Genomic DNA, 21977 nt, shown 5'->3' with positions numbered 1-21977 from the left:
AACTAGGGTTCTCATGCTGTAAATTGGATCTCTGGACTTACTCATCCTATAGAACGCAATTGGCATGTATTTATATACTAGAAAAAAAATAAATATTAAATAAAAAGTTCTCCTGAAACTTTACACATTTAAACATATAAACCTGACAAATAAAGGTAGAAACAAAATACTCCCTGGAACTTAGATTTTTACAGGAGGCAGACAATATCAGGGATTCCTGAGGAAGTTTTGAATGCACTTCTGGGGTTCTGTTTTGGGAATCAATTGTTTGATCATGGATAGTCCCTTAATTATGGAAAGGAAAAGGGTTCCTTAGCTGAGTCCTTTGCAGCTATGAACATTGCCAGTATGTCTAAATGTCCCTTCTCTTTCACATCAACATATTTCCTTGAAGACTAGTAGCCCTACTCATTACTCTTGCCTCCAACATCCTCCCAGTCAGTAATTCCTCTTCACTGAGAAAGCAGAGTATACCAGTTTAGAGACCAAATAAGCCAGTGGCAGAGTACCTCTGAGCCATCCATTAAAATCTGAGGAGGAGACTGGGACCCATGCCCCTGCATTTCATTCTTCAAGAAATACCAGAATTTGAGAGGCCTTGCAAAAGTAAATAAGGAGAAAGGCTAGGAGGAGACAATAGACGGAGTAGAATTAGGATTCTTTTCTCTGGAAAGATGGATGCAAGGCAGAAATTTTTTGTCTATTTTACTGGTTACTGTAGCCTCCATGTCTAGAGTAAGTGCCTAACACCTAGTCCTAGTAGGCATTCAATACATATTCATTGAATGAACTACATAGACCTTAGGAAGAGCACGAATGTTACTCTGAATCAGAGACCATAGAGAAACAAACAGCGAGGAAGACAGAAGTGAGGCTTTTCTAGTTTGAATGAGAGAAGACAGGAAATAAGAGGTGCCACTCCCAAATAGCTACTTGGTGAAACAGATAATCTAATTAAAGTTTTACATGAAAAGAGAGAAAGTTGGCATCTTTAAGAATAACATTATGGGGCTGGGGATGTGGCTCAAGCAGTAGCGCACTCACCTGGCATGCGCAGGGTGCTGGGTTCAATCCTCAGCACCACATAAAAATAAAATAAAGATGTTGTGTCCACTGAAAACTAAAATAAATAAATAAATAAATATTTTTAAATTCTCTCTCAAAAAAAAAAAGAAAAAGAAAAAGAATAACATTGGGGCTGGAGATGTGGCTCAAGCGGTAGTGTGCTCGACTGGCATGCGTGCGGCCCGGGTTCGATCCTCAGCACCAAATACAAACAAAGATGTTGTGTCCGCCAAAAACTAACTAACTAACTAAATAAATATTTAAAAAAATTTTTCTCTCTCTCTCTCTCATTCTCACTCTCTCTTAAAAAAACAAAACAAAACAACAACAAAAAAAAGAATAACATTAAGAGCTAGGTGTAGTGGTGCACACCTATAATCCCAGTGACTTGGGAGGCTGAGGCAGGAGGATCACACATCAAAGACAGCCTTAAGAACTTGGCAAAGCCCTAAGCAACTTAGTGAGACCCTATGCCAAAATAATAAATAAAAAGGGCTGGGAATGTGGCTCAGTGGTAGAGCATTTGGTCAGTATGTGCAAGGCCCCATGTATGATCCCCAGCACCGTAAAGGAAAAAAATGGAGGGACCCTAGGGATATAGCATAGGGTTAGAGTCCCATTGGGCTGAACCCTCTGCCCCATGATTAACATAAGCAACTTAAGATGTCTAAGAATGAACTTCAGCCGGTGGCACATGCCTGTGATCCCAGCAGTTTGGGAGGCTGAAGCAAGAGGATTGTAAGTTCAAGGCTATTCTCAGCAACTTAATAAGACCCTAAGCAACTCAGACAGACCTTGTCTCAAATAAAAAAATAAAAAGGGCTAGAGATGTGGCTCAGTAGTTAAACACCCCAAGTTCAATCCTTGGTCCCAAAAAACAACAAAAAAAGAATTATTATGTAGATTGAAGCCACGCCAAGCCACTTCTGCCAAGGAAGATCATTAGAAGCAGTCAAGTTAATAAATTAATTGGGCAGAATGCCTTAAAATAATATATAAAATCGGATAAACCTACAAGACAACTTTTGCTAGAAATTTACCAATACAGTGAAGCTGGCTGGGTGTTCTCATCAAATCCAGTTCCAATGCCCCCCAACCCACAAGCAACCTCAATTCTGAATTGTCTTCCTTTACTTTTTAAAAAAACTTTAAAATTGTGGAAATTTTAAAAATATTTTAAAGTTTATAGTTCAGTAAAATACATTCTCATTGTTCTTAAACCAATCCCTAGGACTATTTTCATTTTTCAAAACTAAAATTTTATATCCATGCAACAGCAACTCCCCACATTCTCCCACCCCTCAGTGACTGGCAACCATCATTGTACTTTCTGTCTCTATGAATCTACTTTAGAAACCTTATATAAGTGGAATTATACAGTAATTGTCTTTTTGTGAGTGGCCTATTTCCTAATGTACTTGAGGCTCATGCAAGATTACCATGAGTTTTAACCTGCATAGTATTCCATTATGGCTATATGTCATATTTTGTTTATCCACTTATCTGTCCACAGACATTTGGATTGCTTCCACCTTTTGGCTCTTGTGAATAATGTGGCTGTGAATATGGGTATTCAATATTTTTCCAAGATTATGCTTTCTTTCTTTCTTTTTTTTAAATTGGGAATTGAACCTAGGGATACTTAACCACTGAGTCACATTCCCAGCCCCTTTTTAAAATTTTTTAAAAATTTGAGAGGGTCTCATTAAGTTACTTAGGGCCTCGATAAATTGCTGAGGCTGGCTTTGAACTTGCGATCTTCCTGCCTCAGCCTCACTGGGATTACAGGTGTGCACCATGATGCTCAGCACCAATTTATATTTTCATCAACTGTGTATAAAAGTTCCTACTTTTCCATCTCCTCACCAATTCTGTCTTGTTATATTTTTGCCAGTCTGGTGAGTATAAAAGTATATCTCATTATGATCTTGATTTTTTCTTTATTACTAATAAGCAACTTTTCATGTTTATTACTAATAATTCAACTTTTCATGTTATCATTTTCTAAAAGAAAAAATGTCTGCTACTATCTTCTGTCCATTTTTCTACTGCATTATCTTTATTCTTGCTCTGTAGTAATTCTTTATATTCTGGATCCTTTGTAAGAAGCATCTACCTCTTTGCCCACTGTGGCTTGTCTCTCCACCACATTGCATTCTATGAAGAATAATAAAAGTTCATATTTCAAGCCAACCATTATGGCATATGCCTGTTACTTCAGCTACTCAGGAAGCTGAAGCAGAAGGACTATAAGTCCAAAGCCAGCCTGAGACCCTGTTTTCAAAAAATAAAAATAAAAAGCAAAAAAAGGATTGGGATATAGCTCAATAGTAGAGCACTTGCCTAACATACATGATGCTCTGGGTTTGATCCCCAGTTGTGCAAAGTAAGTAAGTAAACAAACAAAACAGGCCATGCTAATCTTCTGTGTAATGTTCCAGTTTAGTATACGTGCTACCAAAGTGAGCACTCAAATATCTTTTTAAGAGGTTAGCATAGGTCCTGTGCCTGATGTGCATGAACTACAGGCTGATTATGACCACCAGTAACTGTCACAGACCTAAGCAACATTTAAATGGCCACTAGTAGGCCTTTTGCTTCTTTTCAAAGCACTAGTCTATATGTTATTTAGTAAAGTGTGGATGTCAAAAATATGAAAGGGCTAATAGTAGTTGATCAAAATAAAAACTTCTTTATACTTGATTTAAATTCTAGCAAACAGAAGCACCTCCAAACAATGAGATAAATTTACTCCTATCAAGCAATTGGGGAAGGTATTATTTTAAAGCAGAACACTCTTATTCCTTTATGGCTTACGGAAAGTTATAAATTACAAATGAGATATTAAAGGCAAAATCCACCTCTAAATCAAGAGAACCACTTTCTCTCCTTAGTAAAAATAAGGCAAAGAGTTCTCCAATACTTCTCTACTTTATTGAGGTTGACCAACATGGTATTTATATATCTCAACATTTACTTTCAAAGTTTTTCAGCGATATTTAGATAATGAACTATTTTCCATAATTAGTTAATTGAGGCACATTGGTTTGTATTTTAGAGAAAATACTTATCTTTAGGACACAGATAGGAAGAAGTATAATTTGCAAATGTTACACAGATGATTCCAAATCTCAGCTAACCTCTTTCACAAACTGCAACCACTACTTTAGTCTTTAATGACAACAGAGATTCAAAAACACTGTTTAAATATATTTGTGTGATATTGGGGTAACTCAGAAATCCCTGAAAGAGCAGTAAGCTATGATTATTGAAAAACGTCAGAACGTTGGCAAGGCTTAATAGCAAAGTACTTAACAGAAGGCCACAGATGTTTTCCTAAGAGGAACTAGGAACTACAGGTGTCACTTAGTAATGCATTGAAATGGCATTGCCCAGTGCAAGTGCTGCACAGAAGTCAGATCTCCTCCTCAGGATCCATCACTTTGGATAAGCTTCCACTATCATAGCATGGCCCTGTAAAGGAAAAAAGTTCCATTAGAACAATGAAAGGTCATGAATCCAGTCAGTATGGAGGCAGCAGATAACAATGTTGTAAAAGTACAGGCTTGGAAGTTTGATCTCGGCTCTGCCATTTAGCCATTGTGAGATCTTAGGAAAGTTGGTAGTCATATGAACCTTGGTTTCCTCTATAAAATGGGGTTTATGCTGCCTGAAATTTTCAGAAAGTTTCTGTAAATATTAAATTAGCATACAGTAGCTGGGCATGGTGGTACAGGCCTGTCACTGTAGTGATTCAGCAGGCTGAAGCAAGAGGATCACAAGTTTAAAATGAGCTTTGGACAACTTAGTGAGATTCTAGCTCAAAAAAAAAAAAAAAAAAAGACTAAGTATATAGGTTTGTAAAAGCTCAGTGGTAAAGAGCCCCTAGGTTCAATTCCCAGTACAGCATACAAACAAGTAGCATATAGTATACACACATACACATATATTTATGTGTTTGGATACGTAAGTGCACCAGAATCTAGTACAGTCTGATTCCTAATAGATATTCTATAAATGGTTGCTATATTCTGTTTGTGATACTAGGGATTGAACCCAGGGTCCTGTATATGCTAAGAAAGCATCCTACTACTGAGCTACACCCTAGCCCAAAGTTTACTAATAAGGTGAGCAATCAGAGGCTTTTCTAGTTGTATAGAAATAAACACAATACAGTGAGTGCTAAAAATGTAAATTTCTAGGGGCTAGGGTTGTGGCTCAGCAGTAGAGTGCTTGCCTAGCATATGAGAGGCACTGGGTTTGATCCTCAGCACCACATAAAAATACAATTTTTAAAACAGTAAATTTCTAGATGAGAAAACTGAGGTTTTGAAAGATTAAGTGACTCATACAAATCACAGTTATTAAGTAGCAAGGTCAGGATTTGAAACCAGATCTAGATGATTCCAAAGCTTGGGTTCTTAACTCCACTAGTATACACAGATTAAAGAGATGGTCTGAAGGGCCACAAAAGGAAGAAGAAATGTCCCTTCTCTAGCACTACACAGAGCTATATACTAGTATGCCTCTAGTTTAAATCCCATCTGATAATCAGTCATTCTAACCTTTAGACTGCCAACAAACCAGTAAATGACCTAATGAATCTCTTGTCTTCTAGGTTCAATTCAATCCCCATATTTATCAAGAAACTATTATTTACTAGGCACCAAGTTGGACGCTGTGTGGGTTTAAACATTTGCTACAGTCTCCACTCTTATCTAGTACACACTGTAGATCAAAACAGGTACTTTGACAACACATAAGCAAACAAAAAAGAGCAGGATAAGAAAGTTTGACTGACTTGGGAATTGTCCTGGAAGGACTCAGTAATGTGGAACACTCTTCAGCTTTTTTGTTGTTGTTGTTCTTTCAGTACTGAGGACTGAGCGCAGTAGCACTTTACACTGATCTTCATCCCCAATGCTTTTTTAAAAAAATTTATTTTGAGACAGAGTCTCCCTAAACAGCCCAAGTTGACCTTGAACTTGTGATCCTCCTGCCTCAGCCTCCTGAACTGCTGGGATTACAGTGTGCACAACTGCACCTGCCTTCTCCAGTTTTATTTAAAATACACTGCTTTCAAGCTCCAGCTTGACCAGTAGTTCTTACCTAAGGGAGGATCCACTCTCTCCAGAAAACAACTGCAATATTTGGAGATATTTCTGATTTCAACTGTGTGTATGGAGCAAGGTAGGGGTGGAGAGGAGTTTAATGTTACCACTGCAAAGAGTTATCCCAGCCCAGTATGTTCATAGTGCCAAAGCAGAGAGGCTCTGCTTTAGATCCACCATGATGGATTCTTCCTCTAATCTCCTAAAGATGCTGGTGTTACTGTTTGGCTCTTAATGAAACAGTATCAGTTTAACATATCATCTGTATCATCTCCTTGCTCCTCACTACATTACACACTTCTAAAAGACAGATTCTAGGGATAACTTTTTGTTCACATACAGAAGCATCTAGTATTATTTATATTCTACTTGCTAGATAAAGAACTGGGGAAGTCAGGTGTGGTGACTCATGCCTGTAATCCCTTGGGAGGCTGAGGCAAGAGAATCCCAAATTCAAGGCCAGCCTCAGCAATTTATTGAGGACTTAAGCAACTTAGCAAGACCTTGTCTCCAAATAAAAAATAAAAAGGGTGAGGATGTAGCTCAGTGGCTAGTGCCCCTAGGTTTGATCCTGGTGCAAAAAAAAAAAAAAAAAAAGCACCGTAAACAGACAAATCAAAGAACGTGTCCTATGTGAATGACACACTGTGCACAGTGCTACATATGACTTGTCTCCCTTGTGGAAGCCTGGCACAGAGGGATAAATAAAAGGGAGAGCTCTAGTCCTAACTAACCAAGTATTTCTGTAAATAAGTTGTACAGATTAAAAAATTTTCTGGTAATGAAATCTAAAATGTTCTAACTTATCAATAACTGAACCTATTTCCTTATTTCTGAGGAAAAAATCATAAATAAAAAATGGTAAATATAAAATGTTTTATACTTTCAAATATGTTATGTATTTATCTGGATCAGTAACAGAAAGTTTTTGTAATCTGTAGGAAAACAATATGTTCACATCAGGACAAAACAAAAACAAAATGAAAAAATATGACCGTCAGTTTTCCTTTTGGATTTTATTCCCAGAGTTAAATGCTATAGCAGGTAAAAAGTTGGGTATATAATGAAAGCAAGGTAGGGAAAAAAAAATCTGTCAGAATAACAATTTCCTAGTTGAATATCTTTCCAGAGGTAAATTAATTCCCTAATTAAGGTATAATTCAGTTGTTTAGAAAGACAGTTTCTGGTTGGCTGTCATCAGAAATATTGCTTTAAGAATATTTCAGGGCTGGGGATGTGACTCAAGTGGTAGCACGCTCGCCTGGCATGCGTGCGTCCCGGGTTCGATCCTCCGCACGACATACAAACAAAGATGTTGTGCCCACTGAAGACTAAAAAAAATAAATATTAAAAAAATTCTCTCTCTCTCTCTCTCTCACACACTCTCTCTTTAAAAAAAAAAAAATTGTCCAAAAAAAAAGAAGAATATTTCAAACCAGGAGGGTTGGATCAAATACCCCTTGGACACATTTTATAGATAAGTACTCATGCTGATTAGATAAATAAACAAAAATTTATCATTAAATAAGAAAATACATCAAGGTATCTATACCAATGGTGGCTAGGGAGGGAATTATTAGTGGTTCCAATTTTTTTCTATATACTTTTTGCATTTTCCATAGTTTTCAAAATGAGCATGTATTAATTTTATAAACAAAAAATGAAAATATTAGCAGGGCACATTGGTGCACACCTGTAATCCCAGTGGCTCAGGAAGCTAAGGCAGGAGGATTGCAAGTTCAAAGCCAGCCTCAGCAAAAAAGGTGAGGACTTAAGCAACTCAGTGAGACCCTGTGTCTAAATAAAATACAAAATAGGGAAGCTGGGATTGTAGCTCAGTGGTAGAGTGCTTGCCTAGCACCCGTGAGGCACTGGGTTCAATCCTCAGCACCAAATAAAAATAAATAAATAAAATAAAGATATTGTGTCCCTCTACAACTAAAAAAAAACAAAAAAAACAACAACAACAAAAAATAGGGCTGGGGATGTTGCTCTGTGGTCCAGTGACCCTGAGTTCAATCCCGAGTACTCACCCACACACAAAAAAGTAAACATTAACTTAGCGAAAACACAATATATATTTAAACAGCATCTTTCTTCTAAAGTGTTATCAGAATTTTTGTTGTTACTTTCCCCATGATCACCCACCCAAGAAGGTTGTTTTATTTCTGGTTGGCTGTCGTCAGAAATATTGCTTTAAGAATATTTCAAACCAGGAGGGGAGGATCAAATACCATAAAGATATAGGGGAGATCAGTAGAGTAGGAGAGGAGGGAGAGAGGAAGGATGGGAAAGGCAAGAAAACATTAAATGGATTTTAAAAAATCATGTCATATACATATATAAATACATCATAGGGAATTTCACCTTTACATGTAAGCAGAAAGAACCAAGCAAAAATAAAAAACAGATGAGTGAAAGGAAGATCAGTAGAGAAAGGAGAATTGGGGGGAGGGCAGAAAGAAAGGAGAGGGACACGAAATGAAATTGAATTCCATGATTGTATGAATTTATCAAGATGAACTCACTGATATATATAATGCTCTAAACAAACAAAAACCACTTCAAACTAAACTAACCAAGCAATCTTGGGATGAGCTTATCTTGTTTCTAAGAAAATGACTTTCTGGAAACCCCTATGAAATTGCTGTGACATACCTGCCCTCCAGCTGCACAGGCAGCCACTAAGCCATATTGGCCTCCATCCTTCCGTAATCTGTTGGCAGCTGCCATGACCAACCGACAGCCAGTGGCTCCAAATGGGTGTCCCAGGGACAGTGATCCACCCCAGATATTAAACTTCTCCAAAGGAAGCAATCCAACCTGGCACCCACAAAAATAAAGACATAATAAAGGCAAGTTTACTTAAGATATGAATTAAGTCAGGAAGTAACAGGGAAATAACTAATGCTAGATATAAATAATTTTACTGCAAAAGAAAGTCTAGACCAGTAATAGAAGATGAGGATCAATTTGTTTTTATCTAATGTTTGAAGAACAAAAGGCAACATAAAATTTTACTAAACTGCTAAAGAATTTTCAAAAACTATTTTTAAACTAAGAAATACAAACATATAATGAAGTACAAAATTCTTCATAAGAAGCTTTCTCCTTCATATACCTTAATAGCAGGTTACTAAATTCTAAATATTAATGTGCTTTGAAAATTCAAGCATTTTTTTTTTTAATCAGAAACTTACCTTGGTTTTCCTACCCATGTAGTTTTGTGCAAACCAGTCAGAATCCATGGCTTTAAAATTGGCCAAAATCTGACCCTACAAGGGAAAATACAATGTAGAACACATATTTTAGATAGTTAAGTATTGTCCTAAGATTTAAATTGGCTGACTACATTTCCTCATAAACACTTTTTAAAAAAATATTGGTTATTCTGAAATTTTAGGCATAAAAAATTTGTATTTGTATGAGAATAAAAATAGTGCAATCACTTAAATATATGATTTATATATAGCACTTAATTAGGCAAATCTTTAAATAGGTTTTCAGTCAATAGGGTTGGGATTGTGGCTCAGCAGTAGAGCACTTGCCTAGCACCTGTAAGGCCCTGGGTTCAATCCTCAGCACCACATATAAATAAATAAATAGAATAATAATAATAATAAAATTTCTTAAAGAAACAGTTTAGTAATTCTTAAGGGCCTCTCCAAGATAGCATCAAAAGATATTTTAAATACCATACATGTGGCCCTTGATTAATTCCCCTGAAGCCCCTCCTGCAATATAGATTAGTATTTAAAATAGAAAGCCTCACCACTCTTATTTCACCCACATTATAAACCATGCCTTGCTCTCTCCCACAAACATGAACTACATTTTTAATGACTATAGTCCTTTCAGATATATCTTTCAAATGACTTACTGAGAAAGCTTCATGAAATTCAAAAACATCAATGTCAGTCATGGTTAATCCTGCCTTTTCTAAAACTTTGGGTGTTGCATATGTTGGTCTGCAAAGGAAAAAAAAAAGGTAGTATCTTAAAACTTTAATTAAGAATGAGTTTTACACTAATTTATTAATTTTACTATAACATACTGATTAAGTATTGGGAATACAAGAATGAACTGAATAGACATGCTCTGTTCTTGTTAAGTTTATACTGCAGAGCCGGGGAAACATAACAAACAAGTAAACAATGAAGGATAAGTTCAAGCTGATAATGTACACACTAGAAGAACAGAATTTAAAGGGAAAGAAATGGGAAAGGACCTGGTTAATCTCCAGGTCATAATGGAAGCCACTGAGGCTAGCAGCTTGTGAGGGAGGGGAAGACAATAAACATATCAGAAGGTTTTTATGAAAGGCTATTAAGAAGATTGTGTAGCAGTGCATATAGCAAAATAAAAAAAAATGCTTATGATATCTTACAAAAAATAGAAAGTGATACATATATGTTATACATGTATAATCATTTTAAGTAAAAAATATAGAAAACATGGGAATAATTTTTAAAAGGATTATTAAAAAAAAAAAGCCCACCACATGATCCAATTATGAATTTAGGACTTACCATACTTTAAAACCTGTGTAATAAATGGTATGATCAAATACTTTTGATTATAGTCTAGGAATATACACTACTACCTACCCCAGTAAAAGCTGATCTTTTGGATCCTGGGACACATACACAAAATCCCTAGGTAAAAAAACAGAAGGGTTAGCTTCCTTTATTTTATTTTATTTTTTAATTAAATTAATTTAATTTATTTTAATTTGTGGAATAAAGAAATCAAAGGTGATTTACTTGAATATATACTTTACCTTAAATATGCCTTTGGTTTATAACCCAAGGCCAGAGCTTTGTCCTCTGCCATAATCAGCATTGCGGAAGCGCCATCAGTCTGAAATGTTAATCAGAACAATAATGTCAATTAATTCTCTAGTCTGTCTGGAGGTCTTTCTGCAGCTATTTTTCTAGGTCCTGTTTCTGAGTATACTAACTCATTAAACTTAGTATATACAACAAACTTCATTGTATCAATCACTACATTATAATTCAAACACATGAACTGATCCATATTTTGGAAGGCAGCTATGCTCACCACTATACCACCAACGCTGATCCATATTTTGAAGACAAAAGCAGAAGAGGCTATTCAAAAAGTATCATAATTTTCAAAATGGATAAAGAAAAGAGGTAAAATTAGAAATATTTAGCCATAATAAATTTAAGACAAAGTTTTCTGCTTTGGCACAGAAAATGAAGAATGTTATGAATTTTAGGATTTAAAATCTCTTATTTAACTTTTTTATTTTTTACTTTTCTGTGTTATTTCTCATCTGCTTTCTGCCTATGGCTTCTATATGATTTTATTCTACTTACATGCTCTATAACAAGCAAACCAATGGGAGAAGAATCAGGTGCAGATGAGAACATTAGAACTATGGCTTTCTCTCTTTGGAAATGTCCTATACTTTTTTGTTTGTTTGTTTGTTTGGTACCAGGGATTGAACTCAGAGGGGCTTAAACACTGAGCCACATCTCCAGCCCTTTTTTATATTTAATTATAGACAGGATCTTACTGAGTTGCTTAGGAGCTTATTAAATTGTTGAGGCTGGCTTTGAACTCGAGATCCTCCTGACTCAGCCTCCTGAGCCATTGGGATTATAGGTGTGTCACTGTGCCCAACTTGTCCCATACATTTTTCTGGTACTGGGGGGTTGAACCCAGGGACACTCACCACTGAGCCACATACTAGCCCTATTTTGTATTTTATTTAGAGACAAGGGTCTCACTGAGTTGCTTAGCATCTCGCTGTTCCTGAGGCTGGCTTTAAACTCAGATTCTCCTGTCTCGTCTCCTGAGCCGCTGGGATTACAGGGATTCACCACTGCACCCAGTTGTCCCATACTTTTTTATTCCAAATGACCATTGAGGAAGGGGGAACAAAGAGGTACGATGGTGTATGGGGAGTATTTTACCATTACTTAAAAAAGAAATTCTCACATTCTATCACATTTTTTACAACTCAGTAACCCTGAAGAGAGTATGCAGCCACCAAAAGTGTGGCCACAAAGTCTGTAAACACAGGTTTCCACTATACATAATAAATGGCTTATGGACATCACCTTAATAATATGTTCAGTGTGCCACTGTGCAACACTGCAATGAATGTAGTGCACTAATCATGAAACCATGATGTGTTGCCTCTGATGAATGTGTCTCTGATTTTCACTGAATAAACCTGGACCTTTGATATACCACAGAAGAAATCAAGGGCATTCAGATCCCGTGAATACAATCCATGCCACATGGTTATATGATAATCTAATTTAGTTTTGGAAACAATCATTTCACCAGTCCTTCACCATTTAGGCTTAACAGTGGAGATGTATATTGTTGAAACTATTCCAGGTACCCTGCCTGCAGTCCATCAATATCAGGCATTAATTAGTCACCATGGGCAAGTATGACAAACATCTGCCTATTTCCAGACATTATGATCAGGTGGCATTTTTTTTTTCATAGTTTTTTTTTTTTTTAAGTTGTCTATGGACCTGTATTTTATTTATTTAAAATGGTGCTGAGAATCAAACCTAGTACCTCATACATGCTAGGCAAGTGCTCTGCCACTGAGCCACAACCCCAGACCTAGAACATTATTTTCTAATTATCAAAGCTAAAGGAGGTATCGGAGGTATCCCATTATTCTTTGTATTTTTCCTCATATTCCAGTTCATATTCTGTGCTCCAAATAAGCTTTTTCCAAAGAGGTCCTTGGTGTCATAGCTCCTTGATTTTTCATTTACTGTTCCCTTTGCTTGGAATGACTTTTTTTTTTTTTGGTACCAGGAATTGAACCCAAGGGGTGCTTAACCACCCCAGCGGAGCCACATCCCCAGCCCTTTATTTTATTTTAAATATTTATTTTTTAGTTGTAGTTGGAAACAATACCTTTATTATATTTATTTTTATGTGATGCAGAGGATCGAACCCAGGGCCTTGCACGTGCTAGGCGAACGCTTTATCACTGAGCCACAACCCTAGTCCCATATTTATTTTTTTTAATTAAAAAAAAAAAAAATTTTTTTTTTTTTTAAATTTTGAGACAGGGTCTTGCTAAGTTGCTGAGGACCTTCCTAAGTTGCTGAGGCAACTTAGGAAGGCTGGTCTCAAACTTGCAATCTTCCTGCCTCGGCCTCCCAAATTGCTGGGATTACAGGTGTGTGCCACCACTCAGCCTGGGATAACTTTTTTATACTTCCTGAATTGAATTTTACTCTTTCTTCAAAATTCTCCATTCCAGTGAAATCTCTGAGGAGCCTCCCTGACTACCCCACACCCCCAGTTCCCTGAGCCCTGTCTATTTATTTTCTCCAATGGCCCATCCTTACAGCTATCGCAGTACGTTCTCACTGTATCACACCTGTTTGTTCTTTTCCTCTCTAGGGCACAGCAGAGGCAATAATATTTTTAGCCAGCTAAGTACATGAAGAGAACAGCTTTTGAATCAGAATGGATTAAATGACTTTTAAAGTCTTAATGCTATTATTTTACTTTTTTAAGGCGGTCTATTTTAACATTATCTTTACAATAAATGAATTTTAAGCCTCTATTCATAATATACAAAAATAATTACCAGGAAAGAAGAATTTGCAGCTGTCACTGTGCCATAGGGCTTGATGAATGCAGGTTTCAGTTTGGCCAACTGCTCCAGTGAGGAAGGACGGATGCCATTGTCTTTGGTAACTGTATCTTTTCCTATAAAAACAGGAACTTTGTAACTTTAAGGAACTACAAACATTATAGATCTTTAGAGAAATGTGCCTTAAAAATTACAAAAATGAATAAAATGTAAATTGTACCTATTCCAAAGACAAAAAGCTTTCTTTTTCTAGGTCCTAGGGCTCAATCCAGGATTAATGCATGCTATGGACAAGCACTCCACCACTGAATTAAATCCGAAACCCAAAAGAAAACCTTTTATAGTTATCAAAATATGATCAAATTTTTAAATAAACTGTTAAAGACATTTGGAAAGTCATATAAATGAACTAATTCAATTTTTAAAAACCCTGTTTTTTTAAGATGCTCATTCACATCTGGCTATTTTATATAGAAAAGACATGAATCAAGAATTTTAAAAATAAGGATATACTTAAGAACTAAAAGATATCAGGAAAATATAAAAGGAAGGTCTTATAAAAATGTAAAAAAAAATTTACTTGTGTTATGATTCAAATCAAAACTTGAGTCAGTGTTTAAAGAGTATTTTGGAAACAGAATCAATAAACCTATTGAAAAGTCATTTAAGAGTCTTTGAGTATTCGGAGCAACTGGAGCAATATAGAACTTGCTAATAAGTATCATGAAGTATTTGATTTTACCTGGTACTTTGAAGGGAACAACATCAGACAAGAGTCCTTCATCCTGTGCCTTCTTGGCAAGAGTGTGAGAGCGCAGGGCATATTCGTCTTGTTCCAGTCGAGAAACAGCAAAGGCGGCAGCCAGTCGGTCTGCAGAATGGCCCATGGTCTCACTGGTCGAGAACTCAGCCACTGCAGGCAGCTAGGAAGGGAGGTACATTATTTAGAAGTGTCACATGACCCTAGGATTATTTAATGTTATTTGGAAAAGTGAAAATCTATTTGTTGATCATCTATCAAGACCAAGACAAGGGGGGCTGGGGATGTGGCTCAAGTGGTAGCGCGCTCGCCTGGCATGCGTGCGGCCCGGGTTCGATCCTCAGCACCACATACAAACAAAGATGTTGTATCCGCCAATAACTAAAAAATAAATATTAAAATTCTGTCTGTCTCTCTTTAAAAAAAAAAAAAAAAAAAAAGACCAAGACAAGGGAAGCTCTTTGTGAGCAAGGCATTGCAAAGAAGGTTACAAATTCAAATTTTCTAACCAATATATATTTTTTTCCATCTTGACCAAATAATTACCTTTCTGTAATGAAGAGCATCTTAGAACACGCCTGAGCTCACGTGTCTTATCTAATTCTAAATCTCTACGGCAGGATGCTCTGGAAACTCAAGTCTCTGTTTATATAAGGTTCACAAGTCTTACCTCAGGTGATAGGAAATTCAATCTGAATTTAGAGAGCAAAGACAGTCGCTGGCCCATTGTCTTGGCCTTATTAAGATCAAGCATCATTTTCCTCATTTTTCTTGAATGACGAATAGGGACGTCGGACATTAACTCAACACCACCAGCCACGACCACATCAGACTGTCCGGAAGCAATCAGGCCAACAGCTAAAGGGCACAGGTTATATATAAATGAACATCTTTTGCAGAAATAACACACCAATGAAATTTAAGCATCTTAGATAATTAAAAAACCATGTAACAGTTATCCACTTTGAACATCTGTGATTAAAATTTTCATCTTTTCAGAGGAATTAAAATTAATTTTTTAAACGACTAAAAACACATTCAACAACTACAGAAAAGTACATTTCATTCAGACCATATGGACATCAACTTCTGGATATAACCATTGGATCAACTCTGTTGCAAATCATATTCTAAGCCAGAGGATCTTGCAGTCCCCCACCCCATTTTTTGGAAACAGGATCTCATTAGTTGCCAAGGCTGGCTTCAAGCTCACCATTCTTTTGCTTCTGCCTCCCAAATAAGGTACTAGGACCACAGGCCTGTGCCACCAAATTGTGCTTTATCTTGTATATTTTACATGCTCTCAGCTTTAGTTTTGGGGGAATAAAAAAATCTTCCCCCTGTAGAAAATGTTAATTTTTATTATAAGCCACAGAAATTTTGGCTTTGAGATATAAGGCAGACCATCTTCCTCTTTAGAACCACTGGCAAGTCATTCTAACCAGGTGTTGGTCAACCTGCTGCTAGAGTGGAGAATACCCCCAATCACTGCCTCTGGCCTCATTCCCTGTGACCTATGAGCTGGGCTGCCAAACCTGGCCTGCCCAACCTGGCCTTGATGTTACTAAAACAGCACATGAGTACTAAGCTTTTCAGGTTTCCTGCCTTTTCATATTAAAGGTCCTTCCACAAAATGTCCCATAAATTGTTAAAAGTTTGTTAGAAGTCACAATGATTTATGAAATGCCAATGATGATGGGAAAAAGTGAAGGATAGGGTCGTGCCAAAGCAAGGATTTACAATTACGCAACTATCGTTGTGGTGGTGGGAAGGGTCACATCAGAATCACCTAAGTTTAAAACCCAGGAAGTTATAGGTTCTTCATGCCTCTGGTTCTGAAGCACTTTCCTAAAGACATGCTCCTCAAGTGGACAATCCCTGCTGCAACCAGCCACTTTAGTGGTGGAAGAGCAACATCAACAGCTATTTGTCTCAGATGTAGAGAACAAGAAAAAGGTTGACAACTACTGTCAAAACCCCCAAATTTTTAATGTGACCTTATTTTTAAAATGAAGAGATATGTGCTAATCATTTATTTCTTTTGAAATTACTATTTTTTTTAATTCTATAACAGACAAAAGAAAAAATTAACATACCTGTGGTCATGGCTTGATTTGAAGAGATGCAAGCCATGGTGACAGTGTGAGCAGGAGTCTTGTCAGAAAAGCCAGCTCCAAGGGCAGCCTTCAGGAAACAATGAATGAAGTGATCATTTACAAAGGAAATAAATCATGTAAATGACATTATGAGCACTACTAGTATGCACTGTGAGTTAGGAAAGGATTCCATTTTTAATATTCTAAAGAGCAATGTTTAGAATAAAATTAAGCCCATCACAGAAATCATTTACCAATTTTTCATCTTGTTATTAATTGGCAAGAACTGCAAATTCCTGGTAGCCAGTTTCTAGTGGCTATAACACTCTTATGTCTCACCTAATATTTAGCAATGCTTTGCTCAAAATCATCAAGGATTCAATTTGATTTCAACTATGGACCTCTTATGATCTGTGTCCCAGCAGTTATAAAGTTTAGAAGCAAAGCAAAAGTCAACAAACATGAAAATGTTTCTTTTTTTTAATACCTTTATTTTATTTATCAATTTAATTTTTTTATGTGGCGCTAAGGATTGAACACAGTGCCTCACTGCTGAGCCACAACACCAGCCCATGAAAATGTTTCTTAAGGAACTGACCATTCATAACAGAATTCCCACTCAGGCCTACTTTAATACTCATCTCTCTTCTAACTGCCACTTAGTCTCTCTCAAGCAGGACACTGCTGACCTAAGGCAAAGCAGAACTTGCCAAATATACAGAAGTTCAATTCCATGAAAGAAAACTTAAAAAACTGCCTCAATTACAAGTGAGTCCCTGACAAATAATGGTCACAACAGTTTACAACTGGAAGAGAGGTTGGCCAGGACAATGATGCAAGAGAGTGATTTGTGGTTTGAGGGGCTTTGAGGAAAACTGACATCCTCCATTAATTGGGCATAATGGCCTCTCTTTTGGTGGACAAAAAGTCAAACATGAAAGGAAGATATTTATAATTTTATTATATTATTTATTGGAGAAATTATGCTGCTAACAAAAAATAAACAATGTCTAATTTCATTTTTTCTCAGTGAATTAATTATTATAATTTTTCTAATAGTAAAGCTTCACTTTAAAAATTAAGTTCTAGGGGTAGATCAGTGGTAGAGGACCTGCTCAGCATGTGAAGCCTCAGTACTGCAAAATAAAACAAAAAAAAAATGAAAGCTTCCAATTCCCCCAACTCTTTACTATGAAATTCTGAATCTCATTATAAGGAATTCACTTTTGGGGACTGAAAGTGCAGCTTAATGATAAAGGTAGCATGTGTTCAATCCCCAAAAGTGCAACAAAACAAAACAAACAAAATTGACTATACTTTGCAGGACCAACAGTAAATTCTTGAGATAAACAAGGAATTCATTTTTTAGAGGTCCTTTTCCGAAACTAGTAAGGACTGGAGATGTAATCAGAAGTAGAGTGTTTGCCTGGCAAATGTGCATTCCTGGGTTTGATCCCCACATCACAAAAAATTTAAAAAATAAATAAATTTTTAAAAAGCCCAACTGAGGGGCTGGGGTTGTGGCTCAGTGGTAGCATGCTCACCTAGCATGCACAAGGCACTGGGTCCGATTCTCAGCACCACATAAATGTAAAATAAAGATATTGTGTTCACCTAAAACTAAAAACTAAAAAAAAAAAAAAAAAAAAGCCCAACTAAAACTAGTTATTCTCAGAATACAAACTCTCCTATACTTTGGTAAAATAAATGTTCCCAAAGTTAGGTTAAAGAGATTCTATGTATCTTTTTTTTTCCTATATTTATTTTTTAGTTTTCGGTGGACACAACATCTTTGTTTGTATGTGGTGCTGAGGATCGAACCTGGGCCGCACGCATGCCAGGCGAGTGCACTATCGCTTGAGCCACATCCCCAGCCCCTCTATGTATCTTAACTGATGTTTACCTTTATAATTATACTATTTCTATACACTTTACCATCATCTGTAGAATCAGAAATGTGTACGTTGGCATACACGTAACATGGCCTTATTCCAGTCTTTCCAGGTAGGCCGGTCACTTAGTGTCCCATCAACTTTGTTAAAAACGATTGCCTGGCAACTGCATATCAACCTCTCAGCATAAACCAATCCAAAAGGAAGACAGAAACAAGTGTTCGGGGAGCAAGGGAGAAGAGCTCCTCAGTGGGGCAAGTGTAAGGGGCATTCAGGTTCTAATGGCCTGATTCTCATAAGGGCCTTCCAGCATGTGTTGCCCTTGGCCTCAGCTGACTCAGACTGAAGGAGCTTTAAATAGAAGTAATAGCTGATGACCCTTGTCCACATGCTTCTATTTAAAGTTTGAATAGTTTTCAAGGTGATAAGGAGAAAGACGGAAGATACCACTTAGTTTAATTGGAAGCAGGAAAATATAAGGAGATCTTTCAGCAAACTCAGGTTCATGAGAAGCCTTTTAGGATTTCAAATTAACTATTAATATAGACACATGTTCTAAAAAAATTCTTTAGCTAGAAATTATATTTTTATAGGTTATAATTTCAACTTTAAAGTTACATTCTCATAAATATTCCGTCAACCTCTCCTTGTAGCCACTACAAAAATTACCTGGAGAACAACATGACCAGTATTAAGGGCGAGAGGGGAAACTACCTCATGTCAATCAATATCTGAGATTTGCATATGAGTTTAAAACTTACAGGAAAAAAATTCAAAGAAAAATCATGGACTTAGTTTTAGGAAACAACATAAATACAGAGAAAACTGAAACAAATTTAACATTTATTTTTAAGTACTCTTATAAAAGTCACTTTATTTTCAGAATATAAGAGTTGAAAATGTATTATGAACAGTTTGATGGCTTTATATACTCATGAAACCGTCTCATTTGATACATTCAGAAACATTAAGGTATAGAGAAAACCAAACAATTTAAAATAGAGAAACACAAATTCTTTTTGTTCCTCAACAACATTTAGTTGATTTCTAAGGCCTTGAGTGGTGGTGACAGGCTTTCGGCAGTTTGAATGTTTACTGAAGGGTAAAATGGTAAAGCAGAACAAACACTTTTGAGTCCTGCTCAGCTGCCCTTTTCTCTTGTCAGACAGCGATGAAACTTATTACCTCACAACTTCACTATTCACAAACACAAGCACAGACCAGAAATGAGCACTGAAATGTGCAATGAGGCCAACATTAACCAAATAATCACTTTCAAATTAAAACGAAGCCCAGAAGTTGTGGTTTGGTGTTCACTATGAAATGCCTGTGGGACACATCACAGACATTCCAAGGTCTAACATTATCTCATTGCCCAATGAACCATACATGGAGCTATGCCAACTAGGGTAAAAGTAAACCTCTGTGAAACAGTCATAAAAAAAAACACCACCTATGTCTCACTAACTCAATGCCTGTGTCTCACTAACTCAATTGGAACAAGTTTTGGGGAGCAAAGGAGAAGAGTTCCTCAATTGGAACTTTCTTCTGCTAATTATAAAAACTAAGTTATTAAATTAATTCTTTGTAAAATGTTGAACTTTTAAATTATTTATAACCATGATATCTAACATTATAAAATGTAACACCAGCCACACATTGTCAAAATCTCTATTTTCCTAACACAAGATGAGAGACAATTTAACATTTCTTGAATCCACTCAAATAATTGATTTATTTATAATAAAGAATGAATATACTAACAGTGCACATCTTTTGACTTATAGTATAATTATCTTTTGTAATATTTTTTGGTTGTAGATGGACACAATATCTTTATTTTTATTTATTTATTTTTATGTGGTGCTTAGGATCAAACCCAGGGCCTCACATGTGGCAAGACAAGTGCTCTACCACTGAGCCCCAGTCCTAGCCCTATAGTGTAATTATCTTAAATATTAAATAAAATTTATTATTTAAGCTGTAAAATCACATTTTAAGACAAATGTAAGTTTACTTAGTATATTTCAAAGACTTTCAAAAAGTAAATTCTATGAACTTTTAATTCAAATTGAATATCCCATTTTTTATAGGACTGGGCATTGAACTGAGGGCCTCACCCATGCTAAGCATGTGCTTTTACACTGAGCCTTATCCCAGCCCCTATCAATCGCTTTAAACAATATAAAGTTTGTTTTACTCACCTCTCTAGCCACATTGCTTGTTTTCACTTCCTGAATAACTGTGCCAAAGATGATATAATCAACAACTTCTTTTTGGACATTGGTCCGTTGTAATAAACCCCTGAAAGAAGAAATCCAAAGCAAATAAACACTTTATGCATTAAGGTAGTGTCAGAATCATCACTTGAAACACTGACTAAGCCAAGAGTGGTGGTGTTCACGTGTATTCCCAGTCATACAGAAAGCCAAGAGGAGAATTGCCTTGACCAGGGAGACCCTATCTCAGGATAAAAAATAAAAATAGCTGGGGCTATAGATCAGTAGTAGAGTGCCCCTGGACTTAATCCCCAATATTACAGAACAGAACAAAACAAAACAATGAACTTCCTTAAAAAGGTAAGCCTTATAATGAGAGCCTGTTGGCTTTAATACCTTGAGAACAAATTTGATTAAATGGCCTACTTAACAAATTTTGGGTCTACTTTGGGGGGACTAGGTTATTGGGACAATTAACCATGAAAAACACAGCTAAATATACTGAATAAAATATCAGGCAAAAAAAAAAAAAATATATATATATGTAAATTCTGAAAAAACTAACTCTTGGGCTGGGGATGTAGTTCATAGGTAGAGCACTTGCCTAGCAGGTGGGATGCCCTGGGTTTGTGCCCCAGCACCATAAAGATAAAGAAATAAAACGTAAATTAAATTAAAAGGTAAGTTTTGAACTTAAAAGGACAGACATTGTATCTTTAATTTAACAAACATTTAGCACCTTATCAAAGAAATGAATGAAAGAGTGATTTAAAAAGTCAACACTTGATGATGAATTGGTAATGAGAAATCAGAAAGGAAAAATGAAAATAATTTGGAATTGGATAAAATAGATAAATAAACATAATAAAGTCATCTTCAGTAGAAACCAAAGTTTCCAGTTTAATTAAAAAAAAAAAAATTAAAACAGACAAATAAACGGGGGGGTGGTGGCACACACCTGTAATCCCAGAAGCTCAGAAGGCTGAGACAGGAGGACAGAGAATTCAAAAGTCAGCCTGGGTGGGGAGGGGGTGGTGGCTGGGGTTTTGGCTCAGTGGTAGACTGCTCACCTAGCATGCCCAAGGCACTGGGTTCAATCCTCAGCATCACATAAATGTAAAATAAAGATATTGTGTCCACCTAAAGCTAATAAAAAAAAAAGTCAGCCTCAGCAACAGTGAGGCGCTAAGCAACTCAGTGAAACCCTGTCTCTAAAGTTCAAACCAGC

General features: G+C 36.4%; 1 protein-coding gene across 2 annotated transcripts in view; it reads right to left on the bottom strand.

The window, feature by feature from the left end:
• Positions 1 to 3977: 3977 nt before the first annotated feature.
• Hadhb (hydroxyacyl-CoA dehydrogenase trifunctional multienzyme complex subunit beta) overlaps positions 3978 to 21977 on the bottom strand; it is a 39308-nt gene continuing 21308 nt past the window's right edge. For both annotated transcript variants that reach the window (XM_077105192.1, XM_076833181.2), the window contains 11 exons: positions 20735 to 20834; positions 16639 to 16726; positions 15213 to 15400; positions 14525 to 14705; positions 13777 to 13898; positions 10957 to 11036; positions 10784 to 10831; positions 10057 to 10144; positions 9377 to 9451; positions 8835 to 8999; positions 3978 to 4539 (listed from right to left, as the gene is read on the bottom strand). In XM_077105192.1, coding sequence (XP_076961307.1) covers positions 4504 to 4539; positions 8835 to 8999; positions 9377 to 9451; positions 10057 to 10144; positions 10784 to 10831; positions 10957 to 11036; positions 13777 to 13898; positions 14525 to 14705; positions 15213 to 15400; positions 16639 to 16726; positions 20735 to 20834 — 1171 coding nt within the window. In that variant the 3' untranslated portion in view covers positions 3978 to 4503. The remainder of the gene's footprint in view (positions 4540 to 8834; positions 9000 to 9376; positions 9452 to 10056; positions 10145 to 10783; positions 10832 to 10956; positions 11037 to 13776; positions 13899 to 14524; positions 14706 to 15212; positions 15401 to 16638; positions 16727 to 20734; positions 20835 to 21977) is intronic.

The sequence above is a fragment of the Callospermophilus lateralis genome, chromosome 14 (genome assembly GCF_048772815.1).
Source record: "Callospermophilus lateralis isolate mCalLat2 chromosome 14, mCalLat2.hap1, whole genome shotgun sequence".
Lineage (NCBI taxonomy): Eukaryota > Metazoa > Chordata > Mammalia > Rodentia > Sciuridae > Callospermophilus > Callospermophilus lateralis.
The sequence above is the reverse complement of the archived record's forward strand: the minus strand, read 5'-3'. Positions and strand labels throughout refer to the sequence as shown.